General features: G+C 38.7%; 1 protein-coding gene across 1 annotated transcript in view; it reads right to left on the bottom strand.

Moving 5' to 3' along the window:
* Positions 1-1,644: 1,644 nt before the first annotated feature.
* The window catches only part of LOC122808155 (CD209 antigen-like), a 173,761-nt gene continuing 157,802 nt past the window's right edge, over positions 1,645-17,603 (bottom strand). Inside the window, exon 4 of the mRNA XM_044079128.1 lies at positions 1,645-1,773. Within this exon, the coding sequence (XP_043935063.1) occupies positions 1,645-1,773 (129 nt within the window). The remainder of the gene's footprint in view (positions 1,774-17,603) is intronic.

Raw genomic sequence — 17,603 nt, 5'->3', positions numbered from 1 at the left:
ATTTATATTAACTTTAACATTTAAAGTATAATAGAAAAGAGTACCTGTTTCAGATTGAGTTGAAGACATAAAGAACTTTTCTTTTGTTGTTTGTAGTATTATTATTTAAACTTTTACAGAATATAAAACATATAAGATTATTTGTCCTTTAGTTTTTTTTTTTCTTTTGTTCAACAGTCTTCCAGTTGTTTACTTCAGCATTTCTCTTTGGAGTACTAATTGCCCAGTCCATAGATTCTTCTTGTGTTAGGATGTTATTGTTGGCAAGGTATTTTATTGCTGACTCTACTGTTTCAAAGACTTTTATTCCATTTGGTAGGAAAATTCTCAGTCTTGCTGGAAATAAAAGATGAGTTTTGAATTACTTCTTCAAGGCTTTTATTATTGGTAGAAATTCCTTTCTTTTTGAAACCACCTTTATAGAGTAATCGATGTCAAATCTGATTAATGTATGATTGTATTTGATGGGAGAATTTTCCCAAGCATTTCTTAATATCAGATCTTTATCTTGTGTAGAAAAAAGCCTCACAATTATGGACCTCGGTTTATTCTTATTTGGAGAAGAAGTATTTCCAGATGTTGCTAGTGATCTATGTGCATGTTCTATACCATATGAAAGAGCTTCAGGTAATTTTACTACATTTGGTATCCAGGTGGCAAGAAAATTTATCATATTGTCCCCTTCAGATTTTTCTGGTAGACCATGTATTTGGATATTATTTCTTCTTGTTCGATTTTCCATATCATCAATCTTTTCTAGTAAATATGTATTCTGTTGTAATAAAAATTCAGTTTGTTGTTCTTCTATTTGGACTCTGGTGTTAATGTCATTTAGTGACTGTTCAATAAGTGATATCTGTCCTTTCTGCTGAGTAAACATTTCCTGAAGTTGTTCTAGTTGTTGTGAGCACTTTTATTTAAAAGTATCTATTTTATTGTCCATCTTGTCAATTTTAATTGTGAGTTCCTGTATATTTGTTATAAGAGATTGTAGATCCTTTTTGAGAGAAGAGTCTTGGGCTGAATTCCTAAGATGACTCATATTGTAAAGCTGACATTGGTGCTGATTTGCCAGTAATTAATTTGAGAGGAATTATTAAAGTTCTGACAATGAAAATTCTCCTGTAGATGCTCGAAGTTGTTAGAAATAAGTTAGTAGTAAATATTTCTTCAAATTAAATATTTTTTTGTAAAATTCCTGTCAGGAATAGCAATGAGGTAAGAGTGCTAAAATGAAGTGCAGCTATCAGTTCATTATCCTAGCCACGCCCTCACATTAATTTTTCTTGATACCCTAGGAAGAAACCATTTAGTAATATAAAGGAGCACTATATTACCTAATGTTAATTAAACATAATTGTGTTTAATAACAACCCTTTATCAAATTCATTCATCAATCAGTAAAAGTTACTTTCTAAAAAGCAGTCATTATTTTTTCTCACTGAAATTCTTTTTAAAATCAGAAAACAGTTTTACCAGGAAATAGTCAGATGGTTCCCATTTAAGTTTGAGTAAAATCCTTTTATATTGCTCCATCATAGGTAACATCTACTAAACATGTCATTGGTTAGAAAGTATTGCATTGTATTAGGATATGAAATGCATAAAAAATGATGAATAAAAATCTGTATCAGTAGGCATGACTTACACTGTTCCATCACTGGAGGAGCTACAAAGAGACCCGTCTACCCATTTCCATGTATTTTCCACTTCAGTGTCTGTTAGTCCAATCCAATAAGCCCAGCCGCGTTTTTTTCTATTTTTTATGAATTCCTGAAATAATGAACATGTTATAGCAAATAACTTTCAGCACATTCACTTTACCTGAACCACATTTTATAATTACTATTTATACTGCTCTCTTTTGTTCCTTATGGTTATCTGTTTCATTTGTATGAACATGTGTTGGGTCTGCCACTCATAGTAGCCTATGGGATTCTCCCACTGTCACAGTATAATATTCATTTTTCCATTTTGATGGGCATAATCTCCATAGTAGGGACCAGAGCCACCTACTAAAGTATATTATGCTATTGTGTGTGTGTGTGTGTGTGTGTGTGTGTGTGTGTGTGTGTGTGTGTGTGTGTGTGTGTGTGTGTGTGTGTGTGTGTGTGTGTGTGTGTCTGTGTGTCTGAATCTTGCCCCTATGACTGCTAGCCATCAATTTTCTCCTTAAGCTGAGATACACCCTTCATGGATAACATCACCAGCATCTTGACAATGACTGTTTTTCTTCCACTTCTCTTGCTTAACTCTTCCCCTGGTGGAGACATGAGCATTTGCATCATTGCAGGGACTGCCTTTGCAGTCAGTGCCCCTCTGCATGCATTGACATGGGCTACCATCACAGGCTTGGGCAGCCATCCCATGTCTTTCTGGCACTGGCATCTCTCATCTTGAAGGACCTCCTACTTTCAGCAAGGGTCCTGTCATCAGAGCAGTAGTGTGAATCGGGTGTAAATCCTCATTCCTCCCCTCAGGATGGGCAGGCCCATCCCACCTGCTTATACCATCAAAACTCATGTCACTAATTCAGCTAGTGTTACCTGAGCTGTAGTCAAGACTCTATCCCTCTATGACAGAGGTGCAGATAGATGAATTAGGAATTTGAGCATTGCTGTTTGAAGTACACAATATGTACCGGTACTGACCACTGAATTCATATATTGTTGCACTTACATGTCTGCAAGTATGTGGTGAACCTCCATATCAATTTATGCCTTCTGCTGATCTTAAGGTTTCCATAAACTAAGCAGATGGTCTGACATTATGATGCTCCTCAGCACTGTGTAGGATAACACACTATTAGATGTTCAGTAGTCTCAGCTGTTCTAATCTCAGCCACTAACAAAATAGGTAAATAACCTAACCCAGAGCCAGCAGATATGCACTGCAAATTTGCTTTAAAAACAACTGTGTTGTTTAGGTCACAGCTTTTTCCTTGTAGATGTATAAGACATAGAAGTAGCAATGAAAATTTGTCATCTGAATATCCTCAATCAAACTATGCCCAGTGTGATACTGTGACTTAATTTGAACCATTAAACAGATACACAGGTAATATATCCTGAATTAGGATGGAAGGACAATTGGACATGAAGGAAATTGTTTCTAACCTGTATACATATAACAATATGACCATGAAGTCAAACTACCTTATGTGGTGTAAAACTGAATATCTAAGTAGTACTACATTTTTAAAACAGTATGCATTCAGGATTCACAGAGGATCTGCATTAGAATGCTGTACACACCAAAAATTATCATTATCAAGCCTAAATGTTGCTGGCAGAAAAGAGATCCTATCTATGATTTAACATGTCGATGACAAATCTACTTATCCATCCATTATCCATTTTTCCTATGGGGTCAAGGTGTCACTTCGGCAATGACAATTATCTAGAGCCACTGTTCACACCACAAGATTGCCAGCCCTATCACAGTTCTTCTGTACCACACATACACATGAAAACTCGCACCTACGGCATGCCTTTGGAATGTGCGAGGAAAGCAGTCCACCCAGAGAAAACCCATGTGAGCCCATGGAGGACATGCAGACTCTGTCAGAAGAACCCCAGCCAGGAATGAAACTTGAGAACATCTTGGTGTAAGACAACAACTCTACTTGCTTCTGTGCCACTGTGCCACACTCTACTTAGAATGTAATACTTTCAAAATCCTGGTTTCACTCTACTCTCTCTCTATCGCTCTCCAACTTCACCCCCCTCTTGAATTTCAGCCACTTATTCATTTATTCATTTAATTTAATGGATGTATATTTGAAAATACCTCAGTAGAAAGAGATATTTACAAAAATGCTAATTCCTGTTTGATTATGAGATGACAAAGAGAGACATAAGAGAGAGGTATTTGAAAATTAAAAGCATATCTTGGACAAGTTTGAGAAGGCAGGCAATCATGAGGAAAGAAGTAACAGGAATGCTATGTGAGCTTTTCATGTTGATTAACACACTTTAAGGATAGATATGTGGCAAGGCATGGGCCCTTCCCCTGCAGTAATTAAACATAGTATGAGTATTATTGGCAAACACTGTCATTATTTTACTGGGTTGTGCGACTATGCAATGTCATCGTATAACCTGATAACTGTTTCATAAAAAGACTCCACTCTGGTTTTATGAACTGAATATTTAGATAAGGTAATGCAAAACTAGATTACTGCTCCAAAGGTAGGGCCCACACTGCATACTTGAACTGTATCATTAGGTAAGGTCACTGATATAACCTGATTTCTGTAAAGCAGGCAGGATTCCTCTTGGCCTCACCAGCATGTCTGTTTACTGCATGGTAATAAAAGCCATATATATATATATATATATAAACCTAGTAGTATTGTGGCTGGACATTAGGGGTGGGAACTGACATCAGTATTGTGCAGTACTTTTGGGGTACCTATCATGTTTCTTTATAGTAATTGTTAATGATTGTGGGGTCACTGACGCAATTGATCTGTGCAGTTGTCCTCTGTCATGTCTATCATTATACTGTGCAATGAGAGATGGCATTTGATATCAACTATTTCCCATACAAGAGGAAGGGTTATCCTTCTTCTGTTTGTACTGTGACATTAAAAAGGTTAACTGTCATCAGCCCATAAATATAGACAAGGTCATGCTCATGCACTGTAATGATTGGAAAGCTTGATTAAGCAGGGTCATTAGTGCACCAGGTGTCAAGTCTCCTCCATTTAACAGTTTATATTTTGTGATTAGGCAGCCAGGATTGTCACATTATTATGGAAACAATAATGCCTGAAAGGGTGGTCATTATAGGTAAATAATGGACTATGTAGTAGTATTGTGAGGCTTAATACTGCAGAAGGAGGTCCTTCCTATCTTTGAAAGGTCCATTATTTTCCTCTAATACCCACCTGGAAAGCCATGCTTAGATTTATTAAATTATCTCTGTGTTGTGAGGCCTGGCAATTCAGGAGGAGGAGGGTGAGGAGGATGAGAAGGAAGTCCTTCATCCTCTTTGATGATTCTTTATTTTCCTGTAATACTCATTATCACATTAAGTAAATGGACTCTGTGCTTGTTTTATTTTGTGTGTGTGTGTGTGCGTGTGTGTCTTTTCATTGCATGTTTCATAATTTTATAGGAAACTGTTTTCTGCTTACTTTTTTTCAGAAAAAAATGTTCCTTTACATATTTTATAGTGAAATATCTTACATATTATGCTTTTACAATGACTTGATAATACTTTGTGATGATAACTAAGCCTTAAGGGTGCTCTCAGAAGGATACATGTCTGATGAATGTGGTTGTGTGTGTTCAAGTGTGTATTTGTGTGTGTGTACTTGTGCATGCATGCATGAGCGTGTGTTTGTGTGTTTGGTATTTGTGACTGTTTCTCTGTGAGTCTGCTGTTTGTGTGTATATGTCTGTCTTTATGTCTGTGCATCTTTATATAGTGTCTGTAATTGTAAGTCTATGTGCATGTCTGTGTATCTGTGTGTGACTTATTTTGTGTGTGTGTGTGTGTGTGTGTGTGTGTGTGTGTGTGTGTGTGTGTGTGTGTGTGTGTGTGTGTGTGTGTGTGTGTGTTGCATAAAAATTCTACAGTGCAACATCTGGCACTATACGTATCTGACTAGATCTGTGAGTTGTATGTGAGATGGAACACACATATTAGGAAATTGCAATTCTGAGGTAAAAAACCTGAGTTGTACTTCTTTAAGAGAAGCTGTAACATGTAGGGACTCTGACTGGAACAATAACAGTTTTCATTCTACTTTATAGCAGCAGATGAATAACAAACACACACACACACACACACACAGACTTTTAAGTGCTGCTTTCAATTGAGAAATTGCCAGCTATTTTTGGAACAGCCCCTGTTTGACAGCTATTTGATAGCTTTCATATTAGCTATCAAACCCTATAAGTTCCAGTGTCTTAAGCATGTTAATTTGGGTCTACACTGGTTTGATAGGTTGTAGGAAAACTTGTGAAACAGATGTCAAACTGGAACATTAAGTTCAATTTGAACAGGAGGAGTCTGTTGGTCTCCTTTTGTCTGCTGGCCATTAATTGGTCCTTCTCCATCTCTTTGGACAAAGCTGATAAATGAGCTGTCATACATGCAGACATCAGGATTTTCTCTAAATGTCCTTAGTCTATATTGGCTGGCATGCATGACCCCATCATCACAAATTTGCTCTATGCTTTCCATGTGGAAAATGTGACCTGTCACAGAAATGCCCTCTAATAATGGCATCATTGGCTCAGGATCACCAAACCCACATCCTGTGGTCTAATGGCCATTGGGAAGATATAAGCGTCTGCATGCATGGGAACATTCAGCTAATCAGAACCATCATCTTGCTTCTTTAAGAACACTCACTTCTATCATCACTTGCCTGGCTTGTTCACTGTCTGAGCAGCTTTTATCTTATAAACTTTGGTAAAGAGAATCATGTGATGCTTTTTCCTTTAGTGACAAATTAAGGTTCCTATTCTGGGTATTTTAGAAAAATCAAAAATAAGCATTGTAATGTTTTGATGGCTGAGTTACCACAATATTCGTAGATGGTTGTAAGTTTAGTTTTAGAAAGGGGCATACTGCTGAACATGTAAATGGTTATTCTACCATAAATTGGGTGCACAAAAAACTTAGAATGAAAATTATAGGATGCAGCCCATGTGGGCACTGTTCTGCTTGTTCTATGGAGTTAAAAACACATGAATTTTCTTATGCTAATGGGCAATATTTTTGAAATTGGACATTTGATTACCTGCAATACAGAATTAATTATTTATTTGACTCAATGCATGTGGTCAGATTTTTATGTTGTTCAAACTTCAAGATCTTTTGCGTTATGAATTAGAGAAGATATGAGTAATGTTAAATGCCAGAAAGCCAATAATGTTTTGTTTAAACATACATACAAAACTTTACAGCTAAGCTTAGTTTTATAGGCATTGATAAATTGGTACAGAACATGCCTAATAAACTTGTTTGGAATGAAATATTACCCAGTAAGAAAAAAAAATGGGTGATAAGCTGGGGTTCTTATTTTATCCAGAATTGAATGAATATTGGTAATACAGCTTTCTGGGCTTGTGTTTGGGCACACCTATTATTGCTCTCCTACCTTGGACATAATTGAAGAGTCTTTGTGGGTTCTGTTCAAGCAGCTTTATTTTATACAAACACATCACTATACAGACTCACTGACTTTAACTTATGTAACTTATATACAAGCTAACAACTGAGATTATGCATGCTCTGTCTGACTGCTTTTTCAAAATGGCACTAGGGATTGCAAGTGTCTGAAATTTATACATGCACATACAGCCTCACATACTTCTGAAAGATATAGCATACACATACTTGTACTGTGAACTGCATCCTCTCTCTTTTAAAAATAGATCATGTAATTGGTATGAGACTAATCGGCATGCAGAAATCACAGCTAATCTTTAGTCATGCATTATACAATATTAAATACATATGTATATACAATCAAGTCCACTTTGCTGCGTATTTCACACTAGGCTTAGATACTTGTCCATAACGTGTGACATAAAACTGGGAATTAGGTTTAGCAACTGGAACAGTTTCTGCAAAATGGTTGACCTGTAGAATGTTTGAATCATTTACTGGAATGGAATCAGCATTTTGAACACATTCTAGTCTGGTAACAGTGTCTGATTCACTTCTAGAGTTACAGTTTGCATCACAGAAACAATGTTATGACTGCAGTGATGATGATTCTTGCACAGGAAGAAGATGTCTGCAGTTCCTCCTATACTCCACACCTTTGCAGTCTACCAAGTAGGATCTTGGCTCAGTAAAGATACCCGTAATTGGTCCTATTCAATCAAAACCTTTTGCTGTCTGAATTCGTACCATCTTTCCTTCCCTCAACAGACAAAGTAATCTGCTTGATCTGTTGTAACTAGATTTCTGGATATTATGCTTCTGAAACAATTCAGCCTTGATGGTTTTATTAAGTTTAGGCTGCAACAAACTTGAAGAAATAGGTAGTGTTGTTCTAGTTCACCTGGAAAGTAATCTTTGAGGAGGTGAGTCAAGAATATCGTCACAGGGTATGTTTCTGAGATTAAGTAGATTCATGAAGACATCGGTATTGTCATGCTTTGACCTTTCATGTCATTGCTTTGCACTATGCACTGGACATTCAGCTAGATCATTGCACTGGGGATATTCAGGACTACTAGTGACATGTACAAAATCCCATTCTTTTGCACATTTCTGAAACAGCTGGCTAGTGAATTGAGTACCATTGTCAGAAAAAAGTTTGTGTGGACTACCATGAACTGAGGAATGACGTTTCAGTTTAGTAATATCAGCAGTGGATGTTAGGTTAGGTAGTAGAGCAATCTCAAACCAATTCAAATAAGAGTCTACCAAAGCTAAGTAGTATTGATTGTTCTACTCAAAGATATCAGTTGCTACAGTAGACCAAGGTAGTTCAGGAACTGGATTTAACTGAAGTGGTTCTCTTTGCAAATGCGGTTTTGTACTACTGCATACTGAACAAGAAGAAAGTACTCTATCAATGGCTTTCATCAATGAGAGACAGAATACACATTCTCTAGCTCTTCTCTTAGTGGATGTGGATCCAGTGTGACCACGATGCAAAATCTAGATATATTCTTGTTGTATGGAAGCAGGAACAACAATTTTAGGAGCTTAGAAAATAATGCCATCTTCCATCAACAATTCATCTCTGTAAGGAAAGTAGGTTTGCACTTCAGGTGGTACACTAGATTACTTTGGCGGCCATCCAACATTAATATAGTGATTGAGCTTCTGTAAAATTGGATCAGTCTGAGTGCAATCTCTTATCTCATCAAGTCTAGTGGTGGAAAAATTATGCACTGGCATCACATCAGTGTCAAAATTATCTGCATCAAGCTGTTCTGTTGTATTTCTAGGTGATCTGTAAAAGGTATCAGCCAGATAGAGCAATTTGTCTTTTTATGTAGACCATTTTGAAATTGTACATTTGCAATTTGAACATCATTCTTTGTAAGAGTAGAATGCATAGGCTTGTTTAGAATAGTAACTAGAGGGTGGTGGTCAGTTTCAATCTGAATAGCTCGACCATAAATACAATCATGAAACTTGTAGCATGCAAATACTGTTGCCAAAAGCTCCTTCTCAATTTGAGCATACTGCATCTCAGTTTGGGTTAGTGTTCTAGATTCAAAGGCTACTGGTCTGCCCTCCTGAATTGTAGCTGCAAGAAAGCGTAACTGGTTTATTCATGTCATAGTATCTTAATGTAGGTGGGGGTGGCAATTTTCTGCTTGAGGTTGTCAAATGCCTTCTGGTGCTGTTCCAACCATGACCATGTAACATTTTTGTGTGTAAGCTCTCTTAAAGGTGCTGTCAACTCACTGAAGTCTGGTTTAAATTTGCTTGAATAGTTGACCATGCCCAGGAAATGCTGTAAAGCTTGTATATTATCTGGTGCTGACATTTTAAGAATAGCTGTTTGCTTGGTCAGGTCAGGCCTCAAACCTGTACTCCTAAACAAATGACCTACATACGTAACTTCTGGAAGTCTAAATTTACACTTCAGAGGATTAAGCTTCAAGTTTACTTCATGTGGTCTGTCTAGAACTTTCTTGAGGTTTCTGTCATGCTCTGCTTCACCATTGCCTCCAACCAATAGATTGTCTACTATTATGGCACAAGGATAACCTAAAAAATTTGCTCCATTATATGCTGAAAAACTTCACTTGCAGAATTTATTCCAAATGGCATCCTTAGGAATCTGCATCTGCCAAATGGAGTACCAAAAGTAGTTACAAATGAGGATTTGTGATCCAGCATCATATGCCAAAACAAACTCTTTACATCCAAAACAGAAAATATAGTGGCATTCGGTATTAGAGCTATATAACTTCTTGACTGTGCGCATTGGATGATACAGTCTCTTTAATGCTTTCTTCAGATCTCTTGGGTCAGTGCACATTCTGATTTCGTCTGAACCTTTTTTGTTAGTGGCTACCATGGATGACACCCATTCAGTTGGTTCTGTGACAGGACAAATCACACCTTGCTGCACCATTTTATCCAACTGAGCCGTAACTTTATCTTGCATAGCTATTGGAGCTCTTCTTGATGGTCTGACTACTTGACTGACCTCTGGGTCTAACTTCATACCATACACAATTGGAATTTTGCCTAACTTGTCATGGAAAACATCAGCATACTCTGAGAAAATGGCTTCAGAGAAATTAGAACTTGGAAATACACTTAGATGATGAACTTCTTTAACAAAAGAAAGCAGATTCCTTCTTAAACTATCTTTGAGACCCAATAAAGATTACTCTGGTCTTCGGACTACATAGCATAACAAATTGTAACAGTTCCTGGCCAAATAATGTGAAAGCATCACTGAACCTTTGGTTTGAATTTCTTCACCTCCATAAGCAACAAGTCTTGCACTACTAGTTACACTGAGTTGCTCATTAGTTCTCACTCTAGCAAATGTGTCTGCTGATATAACATTTCACTTTGAACCAGTGTCTACTTTGAGGTCTGCAGATTTTACATTAATCCGGGTAGTACAAAACACTTTGCTTCTTGTTAGTCCACTGCCTCAACTCTAACACCACGCACTGATACACCATCTACATAGAAAGCTGAGTGCTTCAGCTCTACTTGATCAGCTTGCTTTTCTGTGTGACCTTTCTTTACAATTGTGTGAGGCTTACTTGATTTGCAAAACTTTTAGAAATGGTTCCATTTTTTACACTTGTGACATTGCTGACCATATGCTAAGCACTTCTCTCTTTTAGACTCATGACTCACACCACAATTACAACAGTTAACTATAAAGCTAGATTTGGATTTTGCTGATTCATGCTTGTAATGCACTAAGCTGGTGCAAGCTCCTTTCTTAGAACTTTCTGGAAAGCTATGTGCCTTCCTTGGAAACCCTGTAGCTGCCATGTGCTTAGGCTTGCTCTTGTTTGCCACGTGTTGCATACTACCTACATTTGCTCTATATGCAACTGAAACCATGCTTTTGTCACTCGCAAACATACTTGTGTGTTTTTCTGTCACCTCATGGATTTTACAAATCTCTATGGCTTTGCTCTACATTAAATCGCTGTCACAAAGTAAAATCTTTCTCACAGCAGCACTATTAATACCACACACAAGCTCATCCTTTAAATCACCAAACTGACATATTTTAGCTCTGTTTCTCAAGTCAGTTATATAAGCTGCAAATGTTTCCCTTGGTTTCTGATCTCTCATGTAAAACAAATGCCTCTCTAATGTAATATTCATCTGGGGGTTGCACATTTCTCTGAACTTGTGCTTCAAACACTTGGGGTTTTCCCTTGATTCAGCCTGTACAACAATATGATGGTCTGCACCTTCTCCTTCATATGCTGCTAGTGCATACACAAATGAACGCTCCCTTTCTATGGCCTATGACCCAGCTAGGTTTAGCAAAAAGAATGCCCTAGTGAGTGCATCTCTATCTGCATAAGCTGCTTGTATAAAAATATTGTACTCTTGCTCAAATATTCTCCAAATCTCTTCAATATTCTTATCAAATACAAGTGGTAGGGGCATTCAAAACCTGTCCACATACCAGTGAAAGTTTTTGCAAATAAGCACAAACATATATACATGCAGATAAGGCAGAAACTACTGCCAGTACTTGTCCAATGCCTTTGTGCTCTGAACTTATGTCTCTTGAGCTTTTTAGAATTATGCTAATGAACAAACCCATAGTACCTGTAAATAACTGAACTTTATAAAATAAACTTATCAGGTGCTTTGGTACTTTTGTACTATTGTGTAACGGCTCAAAATGCTAAAGTAATTTGTCAGCATTTTAAGAAACATTCGATAACTTTACAATGCAACTGAATAACTCGCAAGCACTGTAATACTCTTGTAATGTCATCTTTTGCAAGAAAACACCTCTTATCAGTGTAAGAAACAGGTTAAGTAACTGCACAATGCAAATAAATCGAACATCTGTTGCCCAAAACTCAATAACTTTTTGAAGCAATTGCACTTTGCAAATAACTGCATACAGCACACTGAAATGTCCCCAAAATGGTGGTACCTTGCTAAGCAACTCCTTTCAGTACAAGACACACTCTGTAATAGTGACACTTTGTGAATAGACACACCCAGCACAAGAAACTTTTTGAAATGGCTATACTTGACAGTATTTCATGAAATAGTTGCAGTTCGCACACAATAAATTCTTTGAAATACATGCACAATATTAAGCTCACACTGTAAGCACTTTTACACACATTAAGATACTTTGAGTAACTTTAGTTGCGCCCTTGATACAATACAAAGTCATAGTTATGCCCAAACATGGCACTTTGCCAAAACACATACCGTTACCTTGCTTTATTGTTGCTTAATGTGCCCTTTTTTCCTTATTATATTTGCTTTGCTTGTTTAAGCCCTTTTCATGCCCAGTGTAATTTTTTTGCGCTTGTTTTACTCTAGACGTGCTAAGCTTTGCCTTAAATACACCAGTTTTGCTTTAAATATGCTTGATTTGCTTAAAACATACTTGCTTCATCAAAAACTTTTATTTTAAGCGTTTTCTTTAGTTAACAAACTTTTCTTGCTTTCCGCTTGCCTGATAATGTGGTTTGTGCCCTTGTAATGCCTATTTTTCTCTTTCATATCAAATAAATAGTTTGTGCTATTTCTCCTTACCTTTGATTCTCTCTGACTCTGTTTGTGCTCTTTTCTCTCAACGTTACCTTCAGTGTTGTCTTTGCACCTCATGGCTCTGAATATTCTCTCTGGGATCCCGGTTTTGACACCATGTCACTCTCCTACCTCGGACACAATGGAAGAGTCTTTATGGGTTCTATTCAAGCAGCTTTATTTTATACAAGCACATCACTACAGAGACTTACTGACTTTAACTTAAGTAACTTAAATACAAATTAACAACTGCGATTATGCATGCTCTGTCTCTCTGGCTGCTTCTTCAATAGGGATTGCACGTGTCTGGAATTTATATGTGCACGTACATCCTCGCATGCTTCTTAAAGATATAGCATACACATACTTGTACTGTGATCTGCACCTATGTTAATGATTTGATATTATCATATTATAAAATATTGTCTATATTTCTAAAATAGTTTTCAAATATTTTGATATGTTTTTGATGTTATTACTTTAAACAGAAGTATATAAATGTGATGTCATTTCCTGTCTATATTTGTACTGATGAAGACATGATAACACTGAATTGCTCTACAGACCTCCTATTATTTATTGATTGATAAAAGTTCATTCATAGGTTCATAGGTTCATATAGGTTCATAGGCTATCTGCCGAGGGGCGGGGCAAGGGCAAAGCCTATCCCATCGCTTTTCATTTACTTAACCCTAAGGGGGGATGGGGAATTATTTTGCTGTGCACTGTGCCTAGCAGTGACACTGAGGTAATCCCTGGGGTATATCTGCGATCTCATTCCCCATTTCAAGGATTTCTTCAACTAGGCCAATCAAGAGGTGCTCTGCCACATTTTATACCGGGATTTTTTGTTCCACAGCATAGTCTCTGGGGTGTGATGAATCCTCCCTCCAGCACGCCCTATTAATAGCCGTTCTCGGTTTTTCTCTTCCCTGTGTGGCTCTCTGATGGATCTAGATTTTTTTTTTGAGCTTCAACATATTCATCAAATCTGGTTTGACATGGCCTTGTATGGGTCACGCAAAGCTGGAGCTCTGAGCTAGCTTTGAGACTACTGAATGGAGGTGGAGTTCTTTTAGGACAGAGTTTTTTTTTTTGATTTTTCCCCTTTTGGCTTTTTGCCTTTTGTTGCCTCTCCAGCTGCTGCAATTGTCATCAATTGATATGGGGGCAATGGGGTATTGTACTCAATCATTGGTCTGATGAGAGATGAGTAAAGGGAGATGATGACCTCCATGATTCTGAGATGAATTCATTTATGGGTAAGGTGGGGCAGTAGCAGAATAACTACTTAACTTCTTTCTGTACATGGGCGATCTACAAACTACAATCAACCCCTGGTCCCTGAGTCCTTGCTGATAACTTTGTGGATTCAGTAGATATGTGGTATTTTTTAGCTAGGGGGGTTCCGGCTTTGGCTCTGTATGCATTTTTGGCATTCTGGCATTTAACTCTGAAGGGCTCTGTGGCCAGCGTTTTCTGATATCCCTTCTGAAGGATAGTGTTTTCAACTTTGTCACTGCTTTTGGCCACTTTTGCAGTCATCTGCAAACATGTTTGCCAACACCCTTTGTGTTTGCTTGTACTTGGAAGCTTGTACCACTCAAACAAAGTGAGCCAGTGAGATGGGCGCCAGCAACTCACAGGTCTGTGGGTTCTGTCCTGAGCCAGTTTGCAACCCATCTTGTGATGTCTGAACCTGCAGGATGTGTTCTGTCATTTGAATGATGATGTTGAGGTAAGGTTGATGAAAGCTGATAACCATTTCAGAGTAGAGTAATGACCGCCTCTCTCGCCAGTGGTGGGGTCGAGGGACTGGCTTTGGGACTTGTTTCCCTCATCAATGGCTTTGGTGACTGTTTGAAAAAGTCAACCAAGTTTAAAAGGCATGATCTGCCTTTGAAAAGCCTTTCTGGAGTTGGATCCCAAGTCCTTTGCGATCTATTATGTCTTTATTATGAGGTCTCCCATATTAATTGGCGGTAGGGGCCAGGCTCCAGAGCATTTGCTTTAGGCGCTAATTTCCAGGGCCGGCCGAGGCACCTGGGGTGTGTGGAGGTGGTGCCATGAAGTGGGGCCTGTCTCCAGTAAGTATTAGTTGTAAGAAAGACTCCAAAGACCTGGGTAGTTTTATCTTTAATTCTCAGCTGAGCACTTTTGCTTTGGACATCGGGCCCCATGGATGCTGTGTTTTTTGTTTTGGCTTTGGGATTTGGTGTTTTGGGCTTTGGGAGTGTTTGGGGGGCTATGATGTTTGGCTATATCTGTCTCTCCTTGGAGGGGGGGCCTGTTTGCAGGAGGGGGAGAAAATCTGGTGAATCTGGCAATGTCTACGTTTCTGTAGTCTGTCCCACATCATTTCACTTTGTTCATCATATCTTTTGGCTGTTGAGTTTGTTTTGGGATATTTTAATGATTAATTATGATTGTTTTTTTTGATTCTTTTTTTACTTTTTTTTTTTTTGCTTTACTATTTTTTTTTAGCTCTTTTTTTTTTTTTTAGTTTATTGTTTATCTTTAGTGTTGAGAGTTTTGCCGGATTTCTTGTAGTTTCTTTAGTTTTGTCCTTTTTTTGTAGTATTTTTTGCTGCCGTACGGGTATGCAGGGACTGGATGTGGGCCTTTGTCTTGTGATGTTTGTTTTGTTTGCTTTGGGTTGCCTTATCCATTTGGTCTTGCATTTGAGGTGGTAGGCCCTGCAGGTGTACTTGAAGTTCATTTGTCGGGGGCCTTACCCGCCGGTAGGGAGTTCAAGGAAGTCAGATTTAGTTTGTGAAGTGCTTTATCGGTTAGACTTATTTCTTTACTGTGGCTTTTTTTCTTTCAGGTGGATTAGTTATCAATCCTGTTATCATGTGATGACCTCATACCACTTTTTCACCATGTTCAGTGGACGGACTGGGGTGATGTGTCAATCAATGTTCGGTGAATATGATGAGGGGTTGTTGATGGCATGATGGGTTGTATGACTAGTTGTTGAAGGCTGAGTTGTTTGGGGGTTTGTTTGGGTTTAGTCTAGGGTGGTTGTATATGTAGGTAATTGAAGTTCGTGTGTTGTTGTATATGTTTGGTATTACAGAGAGTGTTTGGAGCGTTGTGTTTGTTCGGATGTGTTTTCCTTTCTGAGTTGCCTATGTGGGCCATGTGAGGATCCTGAGTTTGTGGCCTATATGACCTAATTTGCAGGTGCCTGGGTGGTCTCAGTGATTTGGCGCCACCAGTCTTGAGGTGTGGGTGTCCTTGATGAATATGGGGGTCCCTGATGAATATGGATACCCTCCTTTCTTTGGGATTGTGAGATTTGGGGGGTGGTAACGTGATAGCAGTCTCAAACCTTTTAGTGCAGGGTTTCCAGGTTGAGCCTTGAGCCGGGTTTCTCACAGCACAGAAGGGCCTCAAGATGCGTGCATTTTGAGATTTAGACTTTTGACATTGAGCAGTTCCTTTTTAAGGCATTGATTTTGTTAGTTTTAATCTTTTTTTTTTTTTTGAGCCTTGTGTTTTTTGCGGTTGTGCAAGAGTTTAGGCTGCAACTATGGGGTGGCAATCCCAGGGGTGCAAGGTGGGCCTCATGGTTCGTGCCGTGGAGCGTGCTCAAGGTCTGCGTGGGCAGCAGCCCCCTATCTTCAACAGCAAGACACCCCAGGCAGCTTTTGAATTGACAAAGCTGATCATCTTATCTCTCCAGGCTGATCTTATTATTGGATTGTGGTGTCATATCAGGTTAGGTGAGGACACTGTGAAGGTTCTGTGTGACACAATCAGGCGCATTACAGATGTCTCTATATCATGTGTAGTGGCTCAGGAGAGTCGTCTCAATGTCTCTTGTTCGACTACCAGTGTGGTAATGACTAGAGTGTCGTGCATGATGTGAGTTATGAGTGCTGAAGCTTGTTTTGGTTCTGACGCTGTATGACTAGCTTACTGGCGCCCTGGCGCGTACTCGAATATTCTCTCCGGACAGTCAGGTGGTGTGACTATGTGTTTTGGTATGACTGGGGTCCTGTGGGCATTGTGTGTTTGTGGTTTTGTGTGTGTGGTTTGACACTCTGTGACTGACACATGTGAGTGTTATGTTGCGTGTGTTGCTGTGTTGTGTTTGACTGGCTGAGGTGGTTTGGTATTGGCTGCTCTGGGTGTGTTTTTTATTGGTGGTTTCAGATTATTTTTGTGTGTTGGTGTGTATGTATTTGTCTGTGTTGATGAGGTTATGGTATGGTCTGACTGGTGTGTGTGTGTGTGTGGTAACCTTTTGGACCTCCTCTGGTGATCCCAGTCCTATAGTGGAGAGAGCTCCTCCTCATTGAACGTGGTGATGCATGTTTTGTGTTGAGGAGAAGTGTCTTTGTTCAGGAGGGAGGTGTGTCATGTACATGAGCCAATTGTTCAGTTGCCTCAAAAGAGAGGGGACACTGGCTGCTGCAAAAGTAACACTTCAGCAAAAATAGAGACAAATACTAAAAGAGATTCGGAGGGACAAGAAGGCCATGATCATGGGTGGTGGAAGAGGAAGGTAGTTTGCTTAGAAAAGGTACTATCTATGACAAGAGTGCCATATCAAGAAGTGCTAGGTTTAACAGACTGAGAAATTGATTATTGGAAGGGAGTAAGGAATCTAGTAGTTAGTAGATAAACAGTAGCATAGAGGTATAGTTAGTTGGATAGTACGCTTGAAGGGAGGAAGCCGATAGGATAATTTAACCCAAATGTAATAAAGGTAGCGAGATCAATTGAATTAGCCAGGACAAGCTGCCCTAGTGTTTGTAGTACCGCCCCAATAGTTGCAACAGTAAATCGCTTAAATCAGGGCTCATAAAGAAGTAGACTTACCGTTCTCTGTTCAAAGGAAAGAAAAGAGAAAAAAGAACTGGCTACTGGCTTTTTATATCAGGGGCTGGCTG

This window comes from Protopterus annectens, chromosome 8.part0, assembly GCF_019279795.1.
Source record: "Protopterus annectens isolate FY-2018-M chromosome 8.part0, PAN1.0, whole genome shotgun sequence".
NCBI classification, from domain to species: Eukaryota; Metazoa; Chordata; order Ceratodontiformes; family Protopteridae; genus Protopterus; species Protopterus annectens.
This window is presented reverse-complemented; position numbering and strand designations above follow the sequence as displayed.